Source organism: Tachypleus tridentatus, chromosome 12 (assembly GCF_004210375.1).
Source record: "Tachypleus tridentatus isolate NWPU-2018 chromosome 12, ASM421037v1, whole genome shotgun sequence".
In the NCBI taxonomy this organism is placed as follows: Eukaryota; Metazoa; Arthropoda; class Merostomata; order Xiphosura; family Limulidae; genus Tachypleus; species Tachypleus tridentatus.
This window is the reverse complement of record NC_134836.1, coordinates 134500206-134525295: the sequence shown is the minus strand read 5'-3', so window position 1 is coordinate 134525295 and position 25090 is coordinate 134500206. Positions and strand designations below refer to the sequence as shown.

At 34.7% G+C, this 25090-nt stretch overlaps 2 protein-coding genes across 3 annotated transcripts in view; one reads left to right on the top strand and one right to left on the bottom strand.

Annotated features, from left to right (window-relative positions):
- The window catches only part of LOC143234743 (cleavage and polyadenylation specificity factor subunit 1-like), a 118876-nt gene extending 100898 nt beyond the window's left edge, over positions 1–17978 (top strand). The window contains 8 exon segments of the mRNA XM_076472318.1: positions 6386–6469; positions 10768–10849; positions 10852–10943; positions 14343–14409; positions 14755–14964; positions 15662–15791; positions 17307–17445; positions 17826–17978. Of these exon segments, the coding sequence (XP_076328433.1) occupies positions 6386–6469; positions 10768–10849; positions 10852–10943; positions 14343–14409; positions 14755–14964; positions 15662–15791; positions 17307–17445; positions 17826–17873 (852 nt within the window). The 3' untranslated portion in view covers positions 17874–17978.
- A 2945-nt stretch (positions 17979–20923) lies between these two features.
- On the bottom strand, positions 20924–25090 carry LOC143234749 (large ribosomal subunit protein eL13-like). Of its 2 annotated transcripts, none has more exons than XM_076472325.1 (4): positions 24952–25090; positions 22656–22909; positions 21595–21768; positions 20924–21215 (listed from the first exon to the last, which is right to left on the bottom strand). In XM_076472325.1, exons 2-4 carry the CDS (start codon positions 22899–22901, stop codon positions 20991–20993), a joined length of 645 nt encoding a protein of 214 aa, XP_076328440.1. In that variant the 5' UTR covers positions 22902–22909; positions 24952–25090; the 3' UTR covers positions 20924–20990. The 2 variants fall into 2 exon arrangements, with proteins under 2 accessions (XP_076328440.1, XP_076328439.1); XM_076472324.1 differs by having other exon boundaries at positions 24816–24985.

Below are 25090 nucleotides of genomic sequence, written 5' to 3'. Positions count from 1 at the left end.
AACCTGGTGTTTCATGTACACCATACATAGTAGAGTAAACCTGGTGTTTCATATATACTGTACATCGTAGAGTAAACCTGGTGTTTCATGTATATCCTATACAGTAGATTAAACCTGGTGTTTCTTGAAGACCATATGCAGTAGAGTAAACCTGGTGTTTCATGTATACCACCAATCAATGTGAATTCCTGTACATGGTGAGGGACCTCCTGGGGAAGGTTCTGTTCTTTCAGTTTATCTCCTCTGTGATCTAAACATCCACCCACATGTTTGCCGTGCATGGCAACCTTTGAAGGGAAGGAGAGGATCCTGGTGGTTGAGGGAACTAATCCTAACACACCACTTTGGCCTTGAATTCCTGTAAACTGGTGGCCTTGAGGTGGCCCCCCTTGGGTCAGCCGGCTGGTTCACTCAGGCTAAGGTCAAGCAAGTACCATTGTTGGATGTTCTCAACAGGCATTGTGGACAGTGGATCTGATGCTGGTGTTTGGGTATAGTGCTCACAAAACCCTGGCATTGCTGCAGTATCCTTGTTTAACATTGCAGTACGTCCCCTTGTAGGGTTTCATGGTGGGTGGGGTCAGTGGGCACTGAAATATTCCTTTTTTTTATCATGGATCCACCAAATAAAAACTTAAATAAAATAGTGAAAAACAGTTCATATGTAAACGACCACATCTTGAAGATTCTGAGCAGCAGCCTTCAGTGTCTGTAACACCTGCTGTGCCTCAGTTTCTTATCCTACATTCTCTTTCAGACAAACTTTTCGAGCAATGTCTCCCTTTTCTATTCAGAAGAGACTAAAGGGAGTTGCTAGCTCTCCAAAGTCACATAAGTCAGTAAAGAAGCTTCGATCTGGTGACATAGTGGTGGAAACATCCATTGCTCAACACAGTGAACTCCTCTTGCATTCAAAGGAAATTGGGGATATACCTGTTGAGGTTACACCTCATGCTAATTTGAATTCATCATGAGAAGTTATTGTTGGTAGGGATTTGAAGAACATCCTCGAGTCAGAGATTCTCGCTGGTTTCTCCACTCAAGGAGTTTCTGCAGTGAGGCGTATCTCCACTCGCAAAGATGGAATTATGATGCCGACTAATATCCTTATTCTGACATTTACATCACCAAGTCCACCTACTACCATCAAGGCAGGTTATCTTAATTGCAGGGTATGGTCATACATTCCAAACCCTCTCCGATGTTTCCAGTGTCATCGGTTCAGTCTCTCGTCTTGTCGTGGTTCCTTGATGTGTGCTTGTTGAGGTGGCAAGGACCATGATGTCTACGAGTGTGAAATGGACCCTCATTGTGTCAGTTGCAATAGCTCTCACCCATCCTATTTTTGTTCTTGCTCTAAATGGTTGGAAGAAAAAGAGGTGCAGCGTTTTTTGAAAACGATTCATAACATTACTTAACCTGAGGCTTGAAAGTTGCTGTCAACCACTTCATCTCGGACATATATTGCTGCACTTCATTCCACTACTACAGTGGGAGTGTAGATGGATCTCTCTGTGTTTCCAGAAGAATCGTTCTCAAAACAAATGAAATGCCTTTTGATGAATCGACTTCTACATCCAACTCTGTCACTTACACACATTCCAACAAATTTCAAGATCCACTTCCTTTGGTTCTGGGTACAGGCATTTCCTCAGATACATCTCGTTCTCCCACCTTAAGGTGCAAAAAGATCATTTGTTCATGTACTCGGTCACTGGAATCTTTTTCCAACAGCTGCCCAATCAACCCAGGACAGGATCCGTGGAGGTCGATATACCTTCCTCAAATAAAGACAGTAAAGAAAAAATGTGGTAATAAACAGAAAGGTTCTCCACCCAATTCACCTACACATAAATAAAAATGGTCACCTTGATACAATGGAACTGTCGAGGATTACATTCTAATCTGGATGGCATCAAAGCACTGATTGCTTCCTACTATCCTGTATGTCTTTCCTTACATGAAAAAGTTCTGAATCCTGCCAGTACAGTCATCTTTTGGCAGTTTTCTTTGTACAGAAATGACAGGCTGTGTGATGGATGAGTGCATGGAGGGGTGGCACTGTTGGTTGATCAGCATATGCCCACTCTGTCTTTGCCACTCGACATGCCCTTGGAGGCCATAGCCATCCAAATTTCCTTGGGTCATACCATCAATGTTTGTTCTCTCTACCTGTCACCTGGAGAGACCTATGATTAATCAGATCTTGATGCTCTCATTGAACAGTTGACGTCTCCCTTTTTAATCCTGGGGGACTTTAATGGACATCATCCCCCTGGTGAAGTGCTGATATTAATAGGAGGGGTGGCTCTGTAGAGCATATGCTCTATGATCACAACCTTTCTCTTTTCAATAGTGGTTCTTCTACTTATTTTCATGCATCTAGTCAGTCCTTTACTGCTATTGATCTCTCAATTTGCTCCCCTTCACTATTCTCCTATTTTTCATGGAGGATTGATAATAATCCTCGAGGCAGTGATCATTTTCCTATAAATTTCAGAAAGACTGACCATGGTCGATACCACCCAACCCGAGTGCCCCAGTGGAAGCTGGATCATGTAAACTGGCCCTCTTTCACTGCTCTCACAGAACTTGATCCTGCCATCGTCTGTAAGCCTTCCGATAGATGACTGTGTGGCAGCAGTAACTGACTGTATTATACAAGCAGCTGCTTAATGTATTCCTAAAACCTCAACATGTTTTCCACAATATCCTTGTCTGTGGTGAAATCATGTCTGCAACATGGCATGGAAGAGTCAAAAAACAGGCCTGGGGTACTTTCCGTAGATATCTCGTACTCTCAAGCCGCATCACATTCCAGTAGGCCCATGCATATGCTTGGTGGATAAGATGTCAAAGCCAGAAGGAATCTTGGATGAAGTTCACAACCAGCATATCTTCTATCACCACTTCCAAAGTCATATGGAACAAGATTCAAATGGTCAGTGGGCAATATAATTCTGTCCACCTCTCAATCTTGCTCTCTGATGGCCAGGAAGTAGCTGATACCTGGAGCATTGGTTGCTGAATCTCTAGATGAAAGCTTTTGCTGGGTATCTAACATTTCTGCTTCTTCCTCCACCTTCTTAGCCATTAAGACAGAGCGATCACCTCTTTCCTTTCGAGCTGATTGTCTCTATGACTGTATTCATCCCTTTACGCTGGTGGAACTCAAACTGACCCTTCATTGGTCTGGCAGTACATCGGTTGGACCTGATGATGTACACTATGAAATGCTGCATCATCTATCTCCTGCTTCTCTTGCTATTATTCTGATTGTTTGTTTTTTGCAAGACCTCCATATATATAGGTTATATGGTCATTTGCCCATTTTTATTATTCAAGTTTGTGTAAGTTTGACACTTTCCTGTTCTTTTCTGTAGGAACTTGGAGTCCCTCAGGGCTGTGTTTTGAGTGTCACACTTTTCAATATAAAGATTAATGCCATCACCGAACAACTCCTTCTCACTGTTGCAAACGTGCTCTATGTCGCCGAGTTTCACATTTTTTGTCGTTCGTTGAACATAAGATATCTTGAGGGGCAGTTACAGATTGCCCTCAATCGTTTACTGAAGTGGACCACATCAAATGGTTTTAACTTCCCTCTCTCTAAAACTGTTTACATGCACTTTTGCCACCAATTGGGTATTCACCCTGATCCTGAACTCCATATCGATGAATTTGTGCTGCCTGTGGTCCCTGAGACAAAGTTCTTGGTGCTTATCTTTGATCGTAAGCTGACCTTTATACCACACATCAAGCAACTATGGTTCAAATGTACAAGAGCACTGAACATCTTCCATGCTCTCTCTTCCGCCACTTGGGGAGCTGAGCGATGTTCTATGCTAAAATAATCAATCTCATATTCAATCGAAACTCAGCTATGGATCACTGGTATATGGCTGTGCCAGAACCTCAGCCTTAAAGATGCTGGATCCCATTCATCATTAAGGACTTCAGCTCTGCACTGGGGCTTTCCGTGCTTCCCCAGTTCAGGGGTTAAACATAGTCTCATGAACCATCTTTGCACCTCCGCTGTTTGCAACTGTCCTTACTATATGCTTCGAAACTTCGTTCCTTACCAAAGCATCCCACCTGGTATTATGTTTTTCTTCCTCAGTGGCCCATACTTTTTCAGAACACGACGATCTGCCATTGCTCCTTTTGACCTTCGTATCCAGGTGCAGTTGAATGAATTGGGTCTGTCATTGGATAACATTGCTGTATCCACTAGTTAGCCCATCCCACGATGGCTTCTTACGGTTCCCAAATGTGACCTATCTTTTAGTCGTCTGAGAAAAGCAGACACTTACAATTGGAAATACTCTGTTATTTGCTGAACATCTTTCTTACCATCCTTCCATTCTTATTTATACAGATGGTTTGAAATCAGGTGACTGTGTGGGCTCAGCCATGGTTTGTTGTGGTTCAGTTGCTGCGTGCAAAATCCCCTCTACAGTCTCTGTGTTCACTGCTGAACTCTATGCCATTTCGCCTACCATGGATCACATAGAAGCTAAGCAGTACTCAAACTGCACTATTTATTCTAACTAGATTAGTTCTCTACTGGCCTTGGAATCGCTTCATGTTAGTTCACACCATTCTTGCTGATATTCAAAACCAACTTGCACATTTCTCTTTAACATTTACTTTTATCCAGTTTTTTGGAGACCGGGCCACGTTGGTATTTATGGGAACAAGCACGCCGACACCACAGCTAAATCTATCTGCTCTGGCACTATCACCGCTGTGCCTATTCCATACATGGACTATGGTCCTGTATTCAAAACTTGGCACTTTGCCAGCTGGCAGTTGACTTGAAGTGAGCAATGTGAAAACAAGCTTTTCCAAGTAAAATCCTATATTGGACTTTGGCCATCTTGCTTCCATAAGGATTGAAAAGAGGAAGTTGTTCTAATTATACTAGGCATTGGTCACAGTTTTTAATCTCCTTATTTTCTTTTATCTGGAACTGATGCATCAATGTGTAGTCTGTGTAACACTCAGGTCACAATAAGCCACATTTTACTTTCTTGCCGTCATTGAGAATCGTAACGACAGCACCATTTTAAACATGTTCTGGTCCAAGGTTTGTGCATAACATTAGTCAGTGTTATTGGTGATGGTGACACTGTCCACATTGGAAATGGTTTTAGTTTTTTAAAGGCCATTAATCTTTTTAACACCATTTGAGTTTTTTAATTTATATATTAGACCTTTTTTAATGTGGTTCCCTTTGAAGAATCACAGTCCATCTAGTTTGATTTGAAATTAGAAAATGGCCGTAAAGTCAAATAACTTGAAACCAGGACTGGAAAGGTCAACTTCAGATGACTATTCTGCTGTTTGTACTACCTCTTAGTCATCCTGGTGAGTTATTATTAAACTTTTCCTACAAGTCTTTTAATACTTTTATTATTTTACTTTCTGAAAATGGCCATAACGTCAAATAACTTGGAACCAGGACTGGAAAGGCCAACTTCAGGTGACTGACGGTGGTTTTTGTACTTACCTGTTAGTCTTTCTGGTGAGATGTGATAATTACAGTTATGCAGCAGAAAGTCCTTTACAACTTGTGTTACTGTAGTTTTTCTCTTACTGCTGTAGACTAAATGTAAACATTGGTTTTTATGCTATTTATGTGTTTTTTAAACTTATTTTGTTTCACCTTAATTTCATTTTATGAATTTTTCTAAATTTACTTTTAACTTTTTACCAGATGTTTGGCACAGATATCCAAGCTGCTTTGTGCTATAAAACACAAAATCAACCAACCAACCAATCATGTATACCATACACAGTAGATTAATCCTGGTGTTTCATGGAGACCATATTCAGTAGATTAAACTTGGCATTTTGTGTTGACCATACAAAATAGATTAAACCTGGTGTTTTATATAGATGTACATATTAGATTAAACCTGGTGTTTTATGTAGACATACATATTAGATTAAACTTGGTGTTTCATTTAGACCATACACAGTAGAGTAAATCTGGTGTTTCATGAATACCATATACAGTAGATTAAACCTGGTGTTTAATGTAAACCATACATAGTAGAGTAAATCTTGTGTTTCATGGAGACCATACACAGTAGAGTAAATCTGGTGTTTCATGTAGACTATACACAGTAGAGTAAATCTGGTTTGTTATGTACACCATGTACAGTAGATTAAATCTGGTGTTTCATGTAGATCATACATAGTAGATTAAATTTGTTGTTTCATGTAGACCATACATTAAGTCTGATAAAGAGATAAAGATCAGACATGGGTATTAATTAGTCATTAAGAAGTAAAGAACTTTTTCTTTTAGGTTGTTTACTATAAAGACCAAACTGAATTTGGTGTATTCAGTAAAAAAACGTTGTTGTTTTTATCCTAGGTGGTTTATTGTAAAGAACAGAAAGGTCCAGTAACAGCAATCTGTCAAGTTGGTGGTTTTCTACTTAGTGCCATTGGGCAGAAGGTGATATTGTGGTCATATAATACTAGAAGTTATTCTTAAATAGTCATAACTAATTGAAAAAAACTTAACAGTAATCAAAAAACAAGTGAAAATCGCTTTTAAAATTGAATTTTTTTATTTCTAATACCTGTAAATTAAAAGGGAAGATAAAAGAAACATGTTTATGAATTACTTTTCATGAGACTCTGAACCTTGAAATGTATCAATGACATTTGAGAATAGTTTTTATTTAGTTCACTGTGGCTAAATTGTATTGTTTCAGATATATGTAAAATAAAATGCATTCAAACTGTATATAATGTTGACAATTTTAGCATCACGTATATTCAAAGACCTCATCACACAGAATAGCTTAATTTCTTGTACATCTGCCTGTTAGGTTTGATTGCTATTAGTTTTGACCGAATTCCCAACTAAACGTATTTAACGTGAATGGTCCTAGTGCATGATGACATTGTGTGTAATAACTCCACTTAAGTGACTTCCCACAGACATTGTCATTTCATTTTACCTCCTTTTTCAGTTATGTTAGATTTTCACTAGTGAACAAAACTTCATTTTTGTTTTGGTTTAATTTTTTCATTATTGCTAAAGGGGAGAGGATACACTTCTGTTTTTTTTCTGCTAGCTCATTATGGGTTTTCATGTGACAGTAATTTTCCACTTCCTATGATAGCAACATAGTTCCTAACAGAGAGGACCTGTCCCTTATTCTTGTTACTGGGGGTTTGTTATCTCTTTGGGGGGAGGTGGTTGACAGCCATTGCTCAATGTGTTGTGAGTTCCTCTCCTCCCATATGTTTGGCTGATGTTACTTCTTCCAGGTTTGACATAATCAGAATGATATGACCAAGGTTTGCTCTAGACACATTTTTACCAAGTGAACAAGTTCTCACTCTTCTTATCTAGTACTTGTCATTATTTCACACTTTATTCTTTTTTCCCCCATTTATGTCCTGAATCTGCCCCTGTTTTACTACATGAAACCCATACTCAAGATTACTTTGTTTTCCCATTTTCACCTGATATTAGGGCCCATGATGGCTCATTTCTAGATGAACTACATACAGTACTAACATATCTTGTGTACTTAACTGCTTTATCCTGTCTTAAACCATTCTTCATTTTTGTTCATTCATTCCCAATCTTTGGAATCTCTTTTTACTTCCTTTGGAGGTGGACCCCTTGACTTCTATTTTTTGTACTTTGGTTTCTTTCTTACCACACTTCTGTGTTACCTCTTCCTGTTTTACTTCACATTCTCTTCACTCTGTTGACCCACACCAGTACTTCTGTTTTATCTTTTTTCTTGATTCACCTCATGGTTCTTCAACTGTCGCGTTCATCATACTTGGTCTTCACCACCCTGCATACAAGAGACAGAATGTATTTCTCCTTTTCACCATGCACATGCAGTTTTTTTGCTTTTAGGAACTTTATCTTCCCCTGTACCACTCATTCATTTGTGATGTACAAATGTGCCTCTTACAGGTTTGGTTGCAGAATTAGTGACACCTTTTTCAAAATTTGGTGTTCTCAATTTGTGTTCCTTGTTCTTGTGGATTTGTCTTTGTAGCTCACTCATGCCAAAACGACATTGAACATCCCATTTATGCCCTCAACCATATATCCACCTTTTTACTTTACTATTGCTGGTTTTTGGTAGCTTTATCAACTACATATTGCCTTATTGTTGCTCGGTGGAATTTCCTCTCCACTCTGTTTTCAACCTTCCTTTAACAATTCTCTTATCATACTCCTGTGCCTCTCTGCAACTTTGATTTATATTTTTTGTGAGAGATGTTGGCTTCATGTTCATTCTTCCATCTTTCTCTGAAAACAAAATTTTCTTATCCATCTTACATGTAAGCACTTTTGTATGGATGTGTATGCCATTGATGTGTTCTGCACTCTCATTTACCATCTGTACTCTTTCATCTAGGTCAGCATTTACTTCTTGACAATTCATCTGCTCTAGAGAATGTTTCTCAACTTGTTCACTGAGAAAGATGGGGTGAATAAGTATTACTAATTGTACAATAAATTCGAGAGCCAAAAATCATTAGTTCTTATTATTCATTCCAGTTGTAGTTTGATAAATCTATCAATACACTTATTTTATATTGTATTTAGTATAGTGACAGTTTGATATAGAAATTTATGTTTTATTCGATCCAGTTATAGTTTCATAAATGCATTTATTTTATGTTGTATTCAGTCTAGTGTGTTTTGATAAATACATTCATGTTGTACTCAGTCTAGTTGCAGTTTGATAAATACATTTATTTTATGTCATATTCAGTCTAGTTCTAGTTTGATAAATACATTTATTTTATGTTCTATTTAGTCTAGTTCTAGTTTGATAAATACATTTATTTTATGTTCTATTTAGTCTAGTTGTAGTTTTATAAATACACTTATGTTTTATTTAGTCTAGTTGTATTTTGAAAAATACATTTATATTATATTGTATTCATTCTAGTTGTAGTTTGATGAATACATTTATTTTATGTTGTATTCATTCTAATTGTAGTTTGACAACTGCATTTATTTTATGTTGTATTCAGTCTTGTTGTAGTTTTATAAATACATTTATGTTGTATTCAGTTGTTGTAGTTTGACAACTGCATTTATTTTATGTTGTATTCAGTCTTGTTGTAGTTTTATAAATACGTTTATGTTGTATTCAGTCTTGTTGTAGTTTTATAAATACGTTTATGTTGTATTCAGTCTTGTTGTAGTTTTATAAATACATTTATGTTGTGTTCAGTCTAGTTGTGGTTTGATAAATACATTTATTCTGTATTCAGTCTATTTGTGGTTTGATAAATACATTTATGTTGTGTTGTATTTAATCTAGTTGTAGTTTTATAATTACATTTATGTTTTATTCAGTCTAGTTGTAGTTCGATAAATATATTTATTTTATATTGTATTCATTCTAGTTGCAGTTTTATAAATACATTAATTTAAGTTATATTCAGTCTAGTTCTGGTTTGATAAATACCTTTAGTATATGTTGTATTTAGTCCAGATAGTTTTATAACTACATTTATTTTTTGTTGTATTTAATCTAGTTGTAGTTTTATAAATACATTGGTTGTATTCAGTCCAGTTGTTATTTGATAAATACATTTATATTATGTTGTATTGAGTGTAGTTTTAGTTTCATAGCTACATTTGTTAGATGTTGTATTTAGTCGTGTTATAGGTCGATAAATACACTTATTTTATATTGTATTCATTCTAGTTGTAGTTCGAGAAATACATTAATTTAATTTGTATTCAGTCTTGTTGAAGTTTTATAAATACATTAATTTAAGTTATATTCAGTCTAGTTCTGCTTTGATAAATACCTTTAGTATATGTTGTATTCAGTCCAGATAGTTTTATAGCTACATTTGTTTGATGTTGTATTTAGTTGTGTTATAGGTTGATAACACAAATAGATTATTCGAGAAATACATTAATTTAATTTGTATTCAGTCTAGTTGAAGTTTCAAAAATACATTTATTTTATGCTGTATTCCATCTAGTTGTAGTTTGATAAATACGTTTATCTTATATTGTATTCAGTCTTGTTGTAATTTGATAAATAAATTTATTTTATGTTGTATTCAGTCTGGTTGTAGTTAGAAAGTATCATAGGCAGATGTATGAGGAATCAAGTTATTCTGGGTGAAGAAGTATTTACTGGAAATATATTTTGAGATAAGAAAAAATGTTAACTTTTTAATTTATAAAGGAACTTGTTTTAACTTTTAAAAGGTTAGTAAGAATTGAATAATTAATATACACAATTACATCAAAAGATGTCCTTTCAATTACCACTTCACCTTTTACAGAACATACTCTATCCTTTTTTTAAGTTCCATGTACTCTCATACAGAACATACTCTACCTCTTTGTAGGTTTATGTTCCACCTTTTACAGAACATACTGTACCTATTTGCAGGTTGAAATTATACTTTTTACAGAACACTGTATGTGTTTGCAGGTTCATATTTTACATTTTATGGAACATACTCTACCTATTTGTAGGTTCATATTTTACCTATTACAGAAAACACTGTACCCATTTGTAGGTTTTTATATTGCTTTTTACTCAGTGCACTACACTTGTTTATTTGTTTCTGTACTACATTTCACACAGTGTAATGTAATTGTTATTTCACATAACATTGCTGTGCCAATGTAATGTAGTAGGTCATTCTTTAACAATGGGTTGTAGTTAAATGGCAGTTACATAATTTTGCTCATGTACTTTCTATGTTGGTTCTTAGAGACTTTGTTTTTAGGTCTATATATGGCAGCTAAAGAACAATGACCTCGCTGGAGTTGCATTCATAGACACTCAAATCTACATTCATCTTGCCATCTCCATAAAAACCTCATTTTGGTTGGTGATTTCTGTAAGTCAGTGTCTCTGCTTCGATATCAGGAGGAAAGCAGGACACTGTCTTTGGTCAGTAGAGTAAGTAGCTGATGTGTTTTTATCCAGTACTTTTAGACAAAATGTAATTAATAGCTTTTGATTCAGCCAGACTTTCTTTTCTCATAACCATAACTTTACAAATTACAAATAATAAGTTTTAACTTTCCATAATAAATTAGAATTATTGCTTTTCCAGTATACTAACTGGGGTGAATGTGCACTGCACTTAGTAGCAACAAATCTATACACTCATTACAGTTGAACCAGTGACACACAGTACTTTCTTTATTGTTATAACCAGTAGTAACAAGAAATCTGTATTACTCATCACAGGTTGAACTAGTGATGCACAGTACCTTCCTCATCATTATAACCTTTAGTGACAACAAACCTGTATTACACATCACAGGTTGAACTAGTGACACACAGAACCTTTCTCATCATTATAACCATTAGTAACAACAGATCTGTATTACTCATCACAGGTTGAACTAGTGACACACTATCTTCCTCATCATTATAACCTTTAGTGACAACAAATCTGTATTACACATCACACGTTGAACCAGTGACACACAGTACCTTTCTCATCATTATAACCATTAGTAACAACAGATCTGTATTACTCATCACAGGTTGAACTAGTGACACACAGAACCTTTCTCATCATTATAACCATTAGTAACAACAGATCTGTATTACTCATCACAGGTTGAACTAGTGACACACTATTTTCCTCATCTTTATAACCATTAGTAACAACAGATCTGTATTACTCATCACAGGTTGAACTAGTGACACAGTATCTTCCTCATCATTATAACCATTAGTAACAACAGATCTGTATTACTCATCACAGGTTGAACTAGTGACACACAGTACATGTCTCATCATTATAACCATTAGTAACAACAGATCTGTATTACTCATCACAGGTTGAACTAGTGACACACAGTACCTTCGTCATCATTATAACCTTTAGTAACAACAGATCTGTATTACTCATCACAGGTTGAACTAGTGACACACAGAACCTTCGTTATCATTATAACCACTGGTAACAACAAATCTGTATTACTCATCACAGGTTGAACTAGTGACACACAGTACCTTTCTCATCATTATAACCATTAGTAACAACAGATCTGTATTACTCATCACAGGTTGAACTAGTGACACACAGTACCTTCGTCATCATTATAACCTTTAGTAACAACAGATCTGTATTACTCATCACAGGTTGAACTAGTGACACACAGTACCTTTCTCATCATTATAACCATTAGTAACAATAGATCTGTATTACTCATCACAGGTTGAACTAGTGACACACAGAACCTTTCTCATCATTATAACCATTAGTAACAACAGATCTGTATTACTCATCACAGGTTGAACTAGTGACACAGTATCTTCCTCATCATTATAACCATTAGTAACAACAAATCTGTATTACTCATCACAGGTTGAACTAGTGACACACAGTATCTTCCTCATCATTATAACCATTAGTAACAACAAATCTGTATTACTCATCACAGGTTGAACTAGTGACACAGTATCTTCCTCATCATTATAACCATTAGTAACAACAAATCTGTATTACTCATCACAGGTTGAACTAGTGACACAGTATCTTCCTCATCATTATAACCATAAGTAACAACAGATCTGTATTACTCATCACAGGTTTAACTAGTGACACACAGAACCTTCCTCATCATTAGAACCATTAGTAAAAGGAAATGTGTTAGCTAATATTAAAATAAGGATTTGAGATCATATTTGAATAGAGTATATCGAATGCACACTAAATGTTTTTGTCATCTATTAAAGAATATAACAAATAACATTTTTAAATTAGAAACTAACTGATATATTTGAATTATGATCTATTTAATACCAAGATTGTTATTATACGAGGTCTGTTCAAAAAATATGCGGACTGACGTCATAAAACAGAATGTACTTTATTTAGAAGTTACAGGTCTGGGACCCCTTCAAAGTACTCTCCTCCCCAACGCACACACTTATCCCAACAGTGTTTCCACTTGTTGAAACAGTCCTGGTACGCTTCTTTTGTAATGTCCTCCAGCTTCTTCGTCGCATTTGCCTTAATCGCGGGAATTGTCTCAAATCTTCTTCCTTTCAAGGGTCTTTTGAGTTTGGGGAACAAGAAAAAATCACAAGGAGCAAGGTCAGGTGAGTAGGGGGGGGGAGAATAGTGATCGAGTGTTTGGCCAAAAACTCACGAATTCTGAGGGCTGAATGGGCTGGAGCGTTGTCGTGATGGAAAAACCAGTTGCCACTCCTCCACATTTCTGGCCTTTTGTGATGGATGGCATCCCTCAGACATTTCAGAACTTCAATGTAGTAAGTCTGGTTCACTGTGGAGCCTTCGGGGAGGTACTCGTGGTGAACAACACCCTTAGCATCGAAGAAAACTGTCAGCATCACCTTGACCTTGGATCGAACTTGGCGAGCTTTTTTGGATCTGGGGGATGTTTCACCCATCCACTGGGACGATTGGACCTTTGTTTCAATGTCATAACCATAAACCCATGATTCATCACCTGTTATGATCCTTGACAAGAAGTTTTCATCTTCTTCTGAATGATCAAGCAGTTCCTGACAAACCTGGACGCGATGTGCTTTTTGTTCGTCCGTCATCAGGCGTGGCACAAATTTCGCAGCAACGTGGTGCATCTTCAATTTTTCGGTCAAAATCTCGTAACAAGATCCAACTGATATCTCACACTCTTCAGCAAGCTCCCTGACAGTCAGACGTCGATTTGCCCGCACCAGGGTGTTGATTTTGTCGACGTGTGGGTCGTCAGTTGACGTGGAAGGACGTCCAGGACGCTCATCATCTTTAATGGACTTTCAACCATCCTTAAAACGTTCATGTCACTTGAAACATGCCGTACGCTTCATAGCAACATCACCGTAAGCCGTGTTAAGCATAGCAAAAGTTTCAGTCGCAGATTTTCCAAGTTTAACACAAAATTTCACAGCAAGTCGTTGCTCCTTCAGGTCATTCATTCTGAAATTCACCAAACGAAAAAATCGCACTTCACTTAGCTAATACACAAATGAAGATATCTGCAATCGGGAAATGGCGTCGTAATCAGCTGATCTGTGCGAACCTAGCGACACCAAGCGGATTCCCCTGGAACCAACTGGAGCCGCGCAATTCAAACAGTCCGCGTATTTTGTTAACAGACCTCGTACTGTGAGAAAATAACAGTTTCAATAAAATATGTAATGTGAGTCAACATGTACACTATGAAATAGCCTGTGACCTGTAGCAATAGAGTTAAAGTGTTTTAAGCAACTGCCTGGAAATAGGAAAACCCATTTAATCATAGTTGATGACAAACATTTATATAATTTTTTAATTATGCTCAGATCTTCTAACATTTTATCTCTGTATTGAAGGATGTCAAACCGTTGGAGGTGTTTGGTATTGATTTTGTTGTTGACAATACACAGCTAGGATTTCTAGGTAAGATATTATTGTGATATATTAAAATATTAATAGAAGTTTTTAGAGTATGAAATGTGATAAACTAAGTAAACATATCTAAAAATCTCCTGTTTATCATTAGACATACTTGGTATCTAAACCGTAGTTTGGTATGTGTTTTTCACACTGAATCAAATAATGTTATGTGTGTTGGGCTTTCTTTAGTATTCAGTAAATCCTAGGGAAAAGACTGGATAAAGGGTACCTTTAACTAAGGTTAATTAAAGATGTTCTTCATTAGTGACAGTTAAAGTCATTGTGTTCTATTGCTTTCTTTAGATTTTCACTTGTCTGAAATTTAACACAGTGTGGGTCTTTTAATAGTAACAGATTCTGAGAAGAACTTGGTCCTCTATATGTACCAACCAGAGGCTAGGGAAAGCTGTGGAGGGCACAGGCTATTGAGAAAAGCTGATTTCCATGTTGGATCCTCGATCATGACGATGTTTAGAATACGCTGTAGGATAGGAGATATGTGGAATGTGGACAGAAGGCAAGCTGCTATTGTAGAGAAGCGACACATAACAATGTATGGTGGGTAAACATGAAACACTCAGTCTTAGGTTGCTTTCAAAGGATGTCAATTTTCAAAGATTTTTCCATTGAAGTTTTGCACATGGTATTTAGGCCTTGATAGGTTTTCAAAACTGAAGGTTAAGAAAAGATACCAGTGAATTTTCTGAATAAAAAACTAGATGCTAGGGGTTGGAATGTATATGCCCCCTCATAGGTAGTAGTGTTACATTTTAATTTCCTATTTAACCTAATATGGAAAAGTTTGTTGCCATGATTAAATTAAGATTATTGAGAAATTCATCTGAGATATTCTATAATTTCTTAAGACAGCATCATTGTTGCTGACATCTCTTTCTTGGAAACTTCTGTGAAAATATCACATGAAATTTTCACCATGTTTCATAACTTGTCTGATAAAAACATCACTTACTGTCTGTTTTAAATGTTCAATAAGTTTTATATAGCTTGTCAAATAAAACAATTACCTACTTCCTTTTATAAATGTTCACTGAGCTTCAGTGTTTGTCAGATAGAAAAATAATGCACTTTCTGTTATTAGATATTCTGTTAGCTAGAAAGATTACCTTCTTTCTGTTATAAGTATTCAGTATGCTTCATTAGTGCTAGATAGAAAAAATTACCTTCTTTCTGTTATCAGATGTTCTCTGTGTTTCACTGTTTGCCTGATAGAGAAGTAACTAGTTTCATGTTTTAGCAACTCTGGATGGGAGTTTGGGATTTGTGCTTCCAGTTCCTGAGAAAAATTATCGTCGTCTCCTCATGCTCCAGAATGTTCTGGTCACCCACATTCCTCACACTGCTGGTCTTAACCCAAAGGCCTTTAGGTATTGTTAAAATAATTTGAACTTCTTGACAGAGATGCTTAATATTATCATATTTTCTCTAGAGTTATAGCTACAAATACTTTCTTTGCTTTTTTATGTTAAAAGTTTTGATAAGGTCTGTGTATTAAAGAAATTATAAAAAATCTAAAAGTTACATAAATACTGTAATTTTATGTAACATAGTTCTAAATGAATTTGAATATTTTTATATTTATGACATAGCTTTTGTGTCAGATTTTTGCTTTGAATTCTAAACCAGCATATCCTTGATTGTTAGGTTTTGTGACAATAGAATTTCTATGGATTTACTATCTTGAATTTCTATTTACACACTGACAGTCAGTAATATACTGCCCAGAATTTCTGTCAGTTTACTACTTAAAACTTGTGTTTATACACTCGCTGTCAGTAACATGCTGTCCATAATTTGTCTGACACTAATAATGTACAACAGACATTTTATATGTGCATGTTCAGTAACATATATAATCCATCTTCAGTAAACTATGTTAAACAGGGTAGATTATTAGGTACATACATTTACAAATTTAAACATCTAATATAAATAATTAAACTAGAAAATAAAAGGATGAAGTAAATGTAAAGACAACCAAATAAACAAACAATAGGATAGTGAAACAATATTATATGAGTATTTAGAACAGACTTAATTGTAGTAAAGTTGTGTTATTATTTATAGTTGGGAGTTCACTTATAATGGAAAATTTTAAATTGTAAGTAATACAAAGTGATTAGTGTTTTCACTGTGTGTGCAAATTGTGGACGCTTGTCAGTCTGATAGTTTTTTACCTGTTCTTCTTGGTAGTTGTTCACAAGCATCAATGGTGTATAGTTTTTCCATTATAAGTGACATTACAGCTACCACGTGTAGTTATATATGATTCTGGAACACATAGGGGTAGGTAATGTCTTAAAATCTGAATAGATTTGGTACTTTGAATTTAATATTATTTGTAGTTAAACTTGTGGATAAAAAGTTTTAAAGTTCAGCCATTCAAATTCATACACATAATGAAAACACCAACCACCACATCTTAATTGTGAATTTCAAAATCATCTCATCTAAATCATCCAACATTGAACATTTAATTAAAGAAAGTTTTCCATCATAAGTGAACTCCCAACTATGAATAATAACACAACTTTACTACAATTAAGTCTGTTCTGAATACTCATATATTGTTTCACTATCCTATTGTTTGTTTATTTGGTTGTCTTTACATTTACTTCATCCTTTTATTCTCTAATTTAATTATTTTTATAAGTTGTTTAAATTTATAAATGTTTGTACCTAATTATCTACCCTGTTTAACATAATGTTTGTACCTAATAACTACCCTGTTTAACATAGTTTGCTGAATATAAAATGTTTGTTGTTGCTGCCACCATTCTGTTGTTCATTATAAAACTTCTTGTTGAATGAATATGTTACCTGCCTATCACTATAATGAAGGTCAAGATAAAAGAATACATTTACATATATATCAAACACAGGATACATCGTAGTCATCGAAGGTTCTTAGTGAATCCTCACAAGAACGTCCTTGATGGTGACTTGCTGTGGAAATTCCTGAACCTCTCTGTATTAGAGAAGACAGAATTGGCTAAGAAAATTGGAACTACAACAGAACAGGTGAAACTTGCTTTAGAATAGTTCACTACTACAATTGTTTGGGTATCAATAGAACCATAACTTTCATTCATACATAAAATCACCTAGTACTTGTAATATCTTTTTTCCACTGTAAGTGAAACGTTATATGAAAGGAGGAAATGTAATTTTAATGTATGTGTTCTGTTATCAGTAATTAACATACTTTATTAATCTATGCATCACCAGTCTCAGTTAATAACTTATGATCTTAAAGGATAACTGAAGTGTTTATATGAACAGCAACTTTTGTTAATGATTTAAAAACAACACTGGTGTAAAGTATAGTTACAATTGAAAAGAATAAGCATTAATATTATTACACAATAAATAGTGATTAAAGTGTTTTTGTTTCTCTATAGATCACAGAAGACATTGTGGAGATCAGTCGCTACACTGCCCATTTCTGATCCTGGGTTTGAAGAAGTTTGTCTACATATATTTGTAAATAAGACACTAAACTTTTCAACTTTTGTACTAAAGTATTTCATATTAAAGTGTTTGTAGGTTGGTCATTTTATTCCTCATAGATATATAATGTAACTAGAAAGTTGTAATGACAAACACCATCACTGTTGACCTGCTCCTTTCAACCTTGGGCTTATCATCTGTTAAAGGTTATACATAATGAATCTCGTTTATCAGAGCCTCATTTGTTAACTTCAAGGTAATATGGTAATTTTTTATAATATATACGAGACCCATCGACAGGGGGTGACACCTGCCAAGCAAATGAAACTTGGTTATGCCATGAAGCTGTATCATCATTTAATTATAAAAGCATAGTTTTGGTTTTCTTTACACACAGATGCTTAACACAGTAAAAGTTAATGAAATAATAAATATATAGTTGATTCTTTATATATTTAATAGATTTTTCTTGTTACTATATTAACATACACTGTAGGCTATAAATGCTGCATCCACAGTTTTTCCCGTTTTTTTTATAAACTTGTGGTCCTACTAAAGGATCTTATTTTTTAATAAGTTGTTTAAAATGTTGAAAAGGGGGCCCAGTGAGGATGTTTTCCCCAGCCTTTGGACCCTCCTGAATACATTAATTCATTTTCCCCTGCAGCTTAACATGTGCAGTTTTTCACTGATGCATAACTCTGAAAATTTCAAGAAATGTAACTTTACTATATCTGTAACATAACTGACTGAAGTTTGTTGAACCAATTGTTTATTGTCTCTGAAAGATGTGGGTAAACATCTTAATGAAGATCACATGGACCTTAACACTAATCTTGTGTAGAACAAAATGTGGGATTTTTTTCTCCTTACCATCACAACATTGATGAAAGTGAACACTTGTTAGACTGCACTGTATACATTTCATAAGCTACTGTTTTTCTTGAGTTGTTATACTTTTATCTGCTGACATTGAATAATAATTCATGAATTAATGTATATGTTCATGGTCCCTGAAAATGTTCTGTTTCAAGAGTAACAAATATCTCTATTTTGTTTTTGATGTCAGAATGCACTCAGATTTCATGAGATGCTTACGTTTTGCAACAGTACAAGTTACCGTGTTAAGCATCTCTTATGTGACATTATTTTATTATCTCCTGACAGACAAAAACACCCATTGAATAGTGGTGAGAGTGGCTAAAACAGGTGACCTTTGGTCCTTCTTTAAAGAAAAATGTTTAGTTACAAAACTTAAACTCATCCTTGCTGCCTGTAGTAAAACATCAAACTAAGTCAACTTTGTATACCAATGTTACCTATTACCCACTTTTGTAAATTACAAATAATTCTAAAATATTCATTTCTAGTAATTCCTTATTTTTTAAAAATGTTTCCTGAAAGGTTTGACTAACAACTTAAGATTAAAATCTCCTATAACAATGACCTTATTAATAGCTCAATTCTTAATGTCACTGTAAAGTTTATTGATTTCAACTTGTGGTCTGTAACAATTTCAGCTAAAACCCTTCCCCCTATATACAAGTTAACAGAAACTCTCGCACATTTTGTCATTTTGCTTATCATGGATACCCTTAACTTCATGATATATAATGCCATTGTTTTTATAAGGGTTTATATATTAAGGGTACTCAGAAATTTCTTCGCAATACAAAAATATAAACATCAAACTTGTGTGCATTAAAAAACGTTTTAATGGTTCCTATCACATCGAAATCTTTCATTCTAACAAGTGATCTTAAGTCATCTCTCATTTGTAGACTTAGAATGGTAGCAATTTGGCTTACCCCTACAACTGTTTCCATCCTTTGTTCCTAGACTAAAATTTTTTTCTATGTTTACCTTAGTCATTACCAGTTTAACCCTACCCTTACAGCTCAGTTAACCTTTGCAAAAAAACTACCCCTACCCCACAAGTTAAACTACTTATTATTATTTCCTCCCCACAGTTAAAATTGTGGCCCTTTAATCTGAAGGCCTTTACAAAGCTCATTAGCCTAATGTGCACAAAGACTGCATCACTTCCATCCTCCACTCCTGCCCCTGGATAGCAACACTCTCTCTCCACATGGAAAGATGTGGAGGAAATGTTTACAACAAATAAACACTGTTAGATCCCAATCTGTATGATATTGTGGTGTACAGAACAGCTAAGAAAGAATATGCGAGTGGTTAACATCAGCACACCAGGTCATTCCATAGCTTTAATATGCTGATGTGTGAGAAGCATTTTTTCAACTCCAGATCTAAGGAACTGAAAGTTGCATGTAGAAAAGCAACAATGAACAGTTAGTATTTTATTAAAATTTAGACTTTAGCACAGAGAAAGGCATACCTTTCCTACAAGTATGGTTATCATGTAGCTGAGGTAAAAGTTTCTTTGTTACCAAAGCTACAATTTAGATGGACATTACAGCATTCATTAACAAAACATTCTTTAAATTGGACCACAGTAGTTAGTGATACAAAAACAAAAAATTCACCATTATTACAATATATTCTCACATTTGAACTTTCATGAATCACAAAACTTCTAAAAGTGCTCAATTCTTTAATTTCCTACTAAAGCATTTTTTTAACCTAGCTGTAGATTGTAACATTGAAGTTTTGAAAAATTATTTACAGACTTTCCATGTTTATAACTGACTAAATCTAAGCTTAATGACAAATCGCTGTATATCACTAATTTCCTGACTACCTGTTACATTCAGTGATAAAACGAAAGCCCAAACTTTGTAGTTTAATAAAATAAATATTTATATGCAATGATGTGTGTGTGTATTAACATAATGAAAGTAGCAGTTTATTTTCTTAAACTGTAAAATGTCTTACAGAAAAATTAACACAGCAGTGGAATGTTAATTCTTCACTAGAATAAATGAAACAAAAGCACACACTATTTTATATAAAAGTTAGTGAATATTTTTAGTCTTTTAGAAGCATGTAAACTCCAACTAACTTTAATGTTAGAGCACAGAAATTAAAAAGTGCTATTTCAGAAGAATTAGAAAAGCCAAAACAACAAAGGTTTCCCTTTATTCACTTTATTGTCTTCTCGACTATGTAACTTAGATGTTGTACAAACTTAGTAAACATTATTTTTTCTTGGGAGCTGAAGCCATGAGTTCTTCTGCTGCTTCCTTTGCCTTCTTCTGTCTCATGCCCCAAAGTCTGGCATGAGAGCGTGCTTGTCTTAAGGTGACAAAGGCCTGGAATTTTTTATCTTCTTCTGTCACAACACGAGCCTTTTCTCGACGAACTAGCTGACTGACAGGCATGACAATACCTGACAGCTGAGTAGCCATCTTCATTTCTTCAGCCTGTAAAAGAAATGACATTGCAACTGTAACTTGGAGAAATACCAATCCCATATTATTATCAAATCAGTACTCACATTATTAAACAAACTTTGATTTAGATGATGAAAGAATAACAGGATGTTCAGTGCACCAAACAGCATATGATGATGCTGTTCAATGAAAAATATCCATTTTTCACTAGATTCACATTTATCCAGGTTGAGTTAATACAGTACATTCACACTAATACATGTCACTAAACAATCCAATCTCTCTCAGGACAACCTTGCCAAAACAAAAGGTTTTACAAATATCCAGCATGATAAAGTTTTTATATTTTTAACAGACCTTAACACTTTCAACTTCTCTGTAATAACTAAATACTAAACACATGACTTACAGAAGAATCTCCTTTCCTAGGCTTTGACATATTCTTAGGGAAAAGGATAAGTTTGGATCTGTACTCCTTTATACGTTGAACATTCTGCTGCAAAGATTCAACACTCTTGTTCTGTCTCCTGTAGTCAATGGCTATTCCAATGGTTTGAGCCTCTCGCTTGTGTATTCCAGCAGCCTCAACAAATGTTTCAAAAAGTATTGATAAACATAGAGAAACAAGACATTTAGCAGATTAATATTTAAAACTAAATCTGTACAAGTTTAAATGTAACCAGTATTTGTTAGCAGCCACAAATCAAATATTCATATTCTAACAATCTGTTAAACTGCATTTCTGAACCCTAGAAAAAAATTAGTTTACTCTTAATGGTATCTTTCTCAAGTACATTAATATCAAACAAAAATACAAATAATGTAAAAACATACAAAATATGTACTGAGTAATAAACATCAATGTAAGCACACGCCTTAACATTTATGTAATTTCACCCAAAATTCATTGATCTTAAACATGTGCACACATTAAAACATGCACAAAATCCTGTACCATTATGCAGAAAACACCTGTTAACCATTCAAAACAAGCACAAAATCTTGTACATTATGTTGAAAACACGTGTTGATCATACAAAACAAGCACAAAATCCTGAACTGTTATGTAAAAAACACAAATAGCAAATATCTAAACATGCACAAAATCCTATACTGTTATGTAAAAAACATCTGTTGACCATACAAAACACAAATAACAAGCACAAATTCCTGTAGTTATGTAAAAAACGTGTTGAGCGTACAAAACACAAATAGCAAATGTCTAAACAAGCACAAAATCCTATACTGTTATATAAAAAAACGTGTTGACCATACAACACAAATAACACACATCAAAACAAGCACAAAATCCTGTTACGCTGATGTAAAAAAACATGTTGACCATACAAAACAGAAAGAGCAAATGTCTAAAGCACAAAATCCTGTACTGTTATGTAAAATACACACATGTTGATAATATAAAACAACTACTCTATCCCCTTACTATAAACACTTCCACTTCATGATTACCTTGAGCTCCTCCAAAGTGAAACCACGTCCCAGACGAATCTTGTTGTTATACCGAATAGTGGGGCATCTGACGATTGGACGTAGGGGACCACCTACAGGACGTGGAGCTATCTTGTGAGCTTTCTTCACTCGCCGGTCGTGCCTTCGTTTTTTACGCATTGGTTGGTTGAACCAGGTCTTAACATACCTTTGCCAGTACTTGTGGAAATGCCCATTGGGCACCATATTGTTCCTTTTGGGAGCCATTCTGAAATCTAGATGTTACCAAAACATTTCATTGCACTTACTTAAAACAGAGCTCCAAATAAACTTTCAATACCAGTTTCTTACTCCTGAAAATCTTGCAAGTCTTAAGGTTTCAGTGACTTTTAATGAAACTCCTAATATTTTGTTATTACTAAATGTTTGCTCTTATTTTTAAATTAATGCTCTTTTAAAAGCAATTATGATAGCAAATTAATAGAGTAATAGCTTTGTTGTTATCAATCTAATTTCTCATAACATTTAGTTCAACAGTGATTTTTAACTACTGGTAATTATCAAACTATAATCTCTACATAACACAATTGTGAATTTTTTTAAACAACTATCTTGTTATTTCTGTGACAAAAAAAATTACTGAATTATGCAGTGGCTAATCTATTATTCTATTCAATATTACCTCTACAGTAGAGTATAGTTTTGTACAATCACAGTTCTTTAATATTGAGGCCCGGCATGGCCAAGTGTGTTAAGGCGTGGGACTCGTAATCCGAGGGTCGCGGGTTTGCATCCCCGTTGTGCCAAACATGCTTGCCCTTTCAGGCGTGGGGGCATTATAAAGTGACGGTCAATCCCACTATTTGTTGGTAAAAGAGTAGCCTAAGAGTTGATGGTGGATGGTGATGACTAGCTGCCTTCCCTCTAGTCTTACACTACTAAATTAGGGATGGCTAGCACAGATAGCCCACAAGTAGCTTTGTGCGAAATTTAAAAAAAAACAATCTTTAATATTGCTTAGGAGAGTTAACCTATAGATATAGTAGTGGAATGTAAACAGTTTGTAAGATACGACATATAGAACTTTACACATCTACAATCAGTTCACAATAAATATAGAGCTGTTTACAACTTGTAAAATATAAAAAAAGCAGATGGCATTGATACTATCTTTAAAATATGGCATATTTCTGTAATGGTACCAACAGGTTCTAGAAAAAACAAAACAACAGAAAACTCAATTACCTTCTACTTTATTCCCAGATACGTTAAAAATGTCACATTTTTGAAAACCTATAGGTTAAAATATAAAGTATGCTGTATTTTATCACTAAAATTTGAGTTATTCCAACTACTCATATCTTTGTCATGCATAACTTCATTATGACGAGGAACCCACTTGAAATAAAAACATATCTCAAGAAGGATAGTATGGGTGTTAAAACTTCTATTAAAAATAAAATGTTTCAGCCTTATTAGATCCAAACACTGCTCTCTCCTTTATTTTAGTAAGTTTTAATATCCATTCCAGCCACCTTGAGATGCATATATTACTTCCTTTTTACTTCTAGAAGTTTCTTTAAATGTCATAAAACAGAAAATAAATATCTGCATTTGTTATTTATAACAAACTTTCCATATTCATTCCTTCACGTTTATCTTGTGTAGATTCTGTTTTTGTACGTGACCAGTAACACAGCATTAGCAGTTTTCAAATGTTACTTCAAGATACGAGGCTGGTGCGTCACGTAATTTAATGCTTAATTGAGGTTCTAGTACTTAAAAACTCTTCTGTCACGAAAATGTAGCCAACTCAAGGGCACATTAAATTTGCATTTTGTTTAGTTCATCCCAATATTCCACCGTCACATGCAACAAGATACGACACGAGTGTATCTGGTACTCATACACTTAACACGAAGTCTTTGTAAGAAAGCTAAGTGCTTAACTATTCTTTTCTTGCAAATTATAATTATTATATAAATGCATTATTTTTAAGTTTAGTTACTACATACTTTCTAGAACTGTACGAACATGGTAAGAATAGCTGATAACTATTGTTTATTAGGAATGGAACCACATATTTATCCAGCACAGTGTGATCAATATTACGGTCTGAGTAGCCGTTAGGCTTAATAATAGAAAATTTCTTATGATAATAAAATATGTATACTAACTTACTAAAAGAGAAAAATATAATCCAATCAGTAAATAATATATTATAACGAGTATAGTCGTGAAATAAAAGCCGGTACTACGTTGAATACAAAGATGAACAGTGATATAAACTACTCCATATTAATAACCATTATCGTACCTTTGCTCCTTGACGTAAAAAAAGGAAAATGTTAAGCTTTTCGGGACACCTATACGTATCAGCTCCCTCTATAATTAATTGTGGTCTATATGTGATAAAAACAACTCACTTGTTAAAATAATTATATATAGAAATAAAT

Excerpts from the sequence above, each read along its gene's own strand:
- LOC143234749 (XM_076472325.1), bottom strand. The coding sequence starts at position 22,901 with ATGGCTCCCAAAAGGAACAATATGGTGCCCAATGGGCATTTCCACAAG. Across the intron at positions 21,769-22,655 it reads TCACTTTGGAGGAGCTCAAG|GCTGCTGGAATACACAAGCG; the intron begins GTAATCATGAAG and ends ACATTTGTTGAG. Across the intron at positions 21,216-21,594 it reads CTAGGAAAGGAGATTCTTCT|GCTGAAGAAATGAAGATGGC; the intron begins GTAAGTCATGTG and ends TTTCTTTTACAG.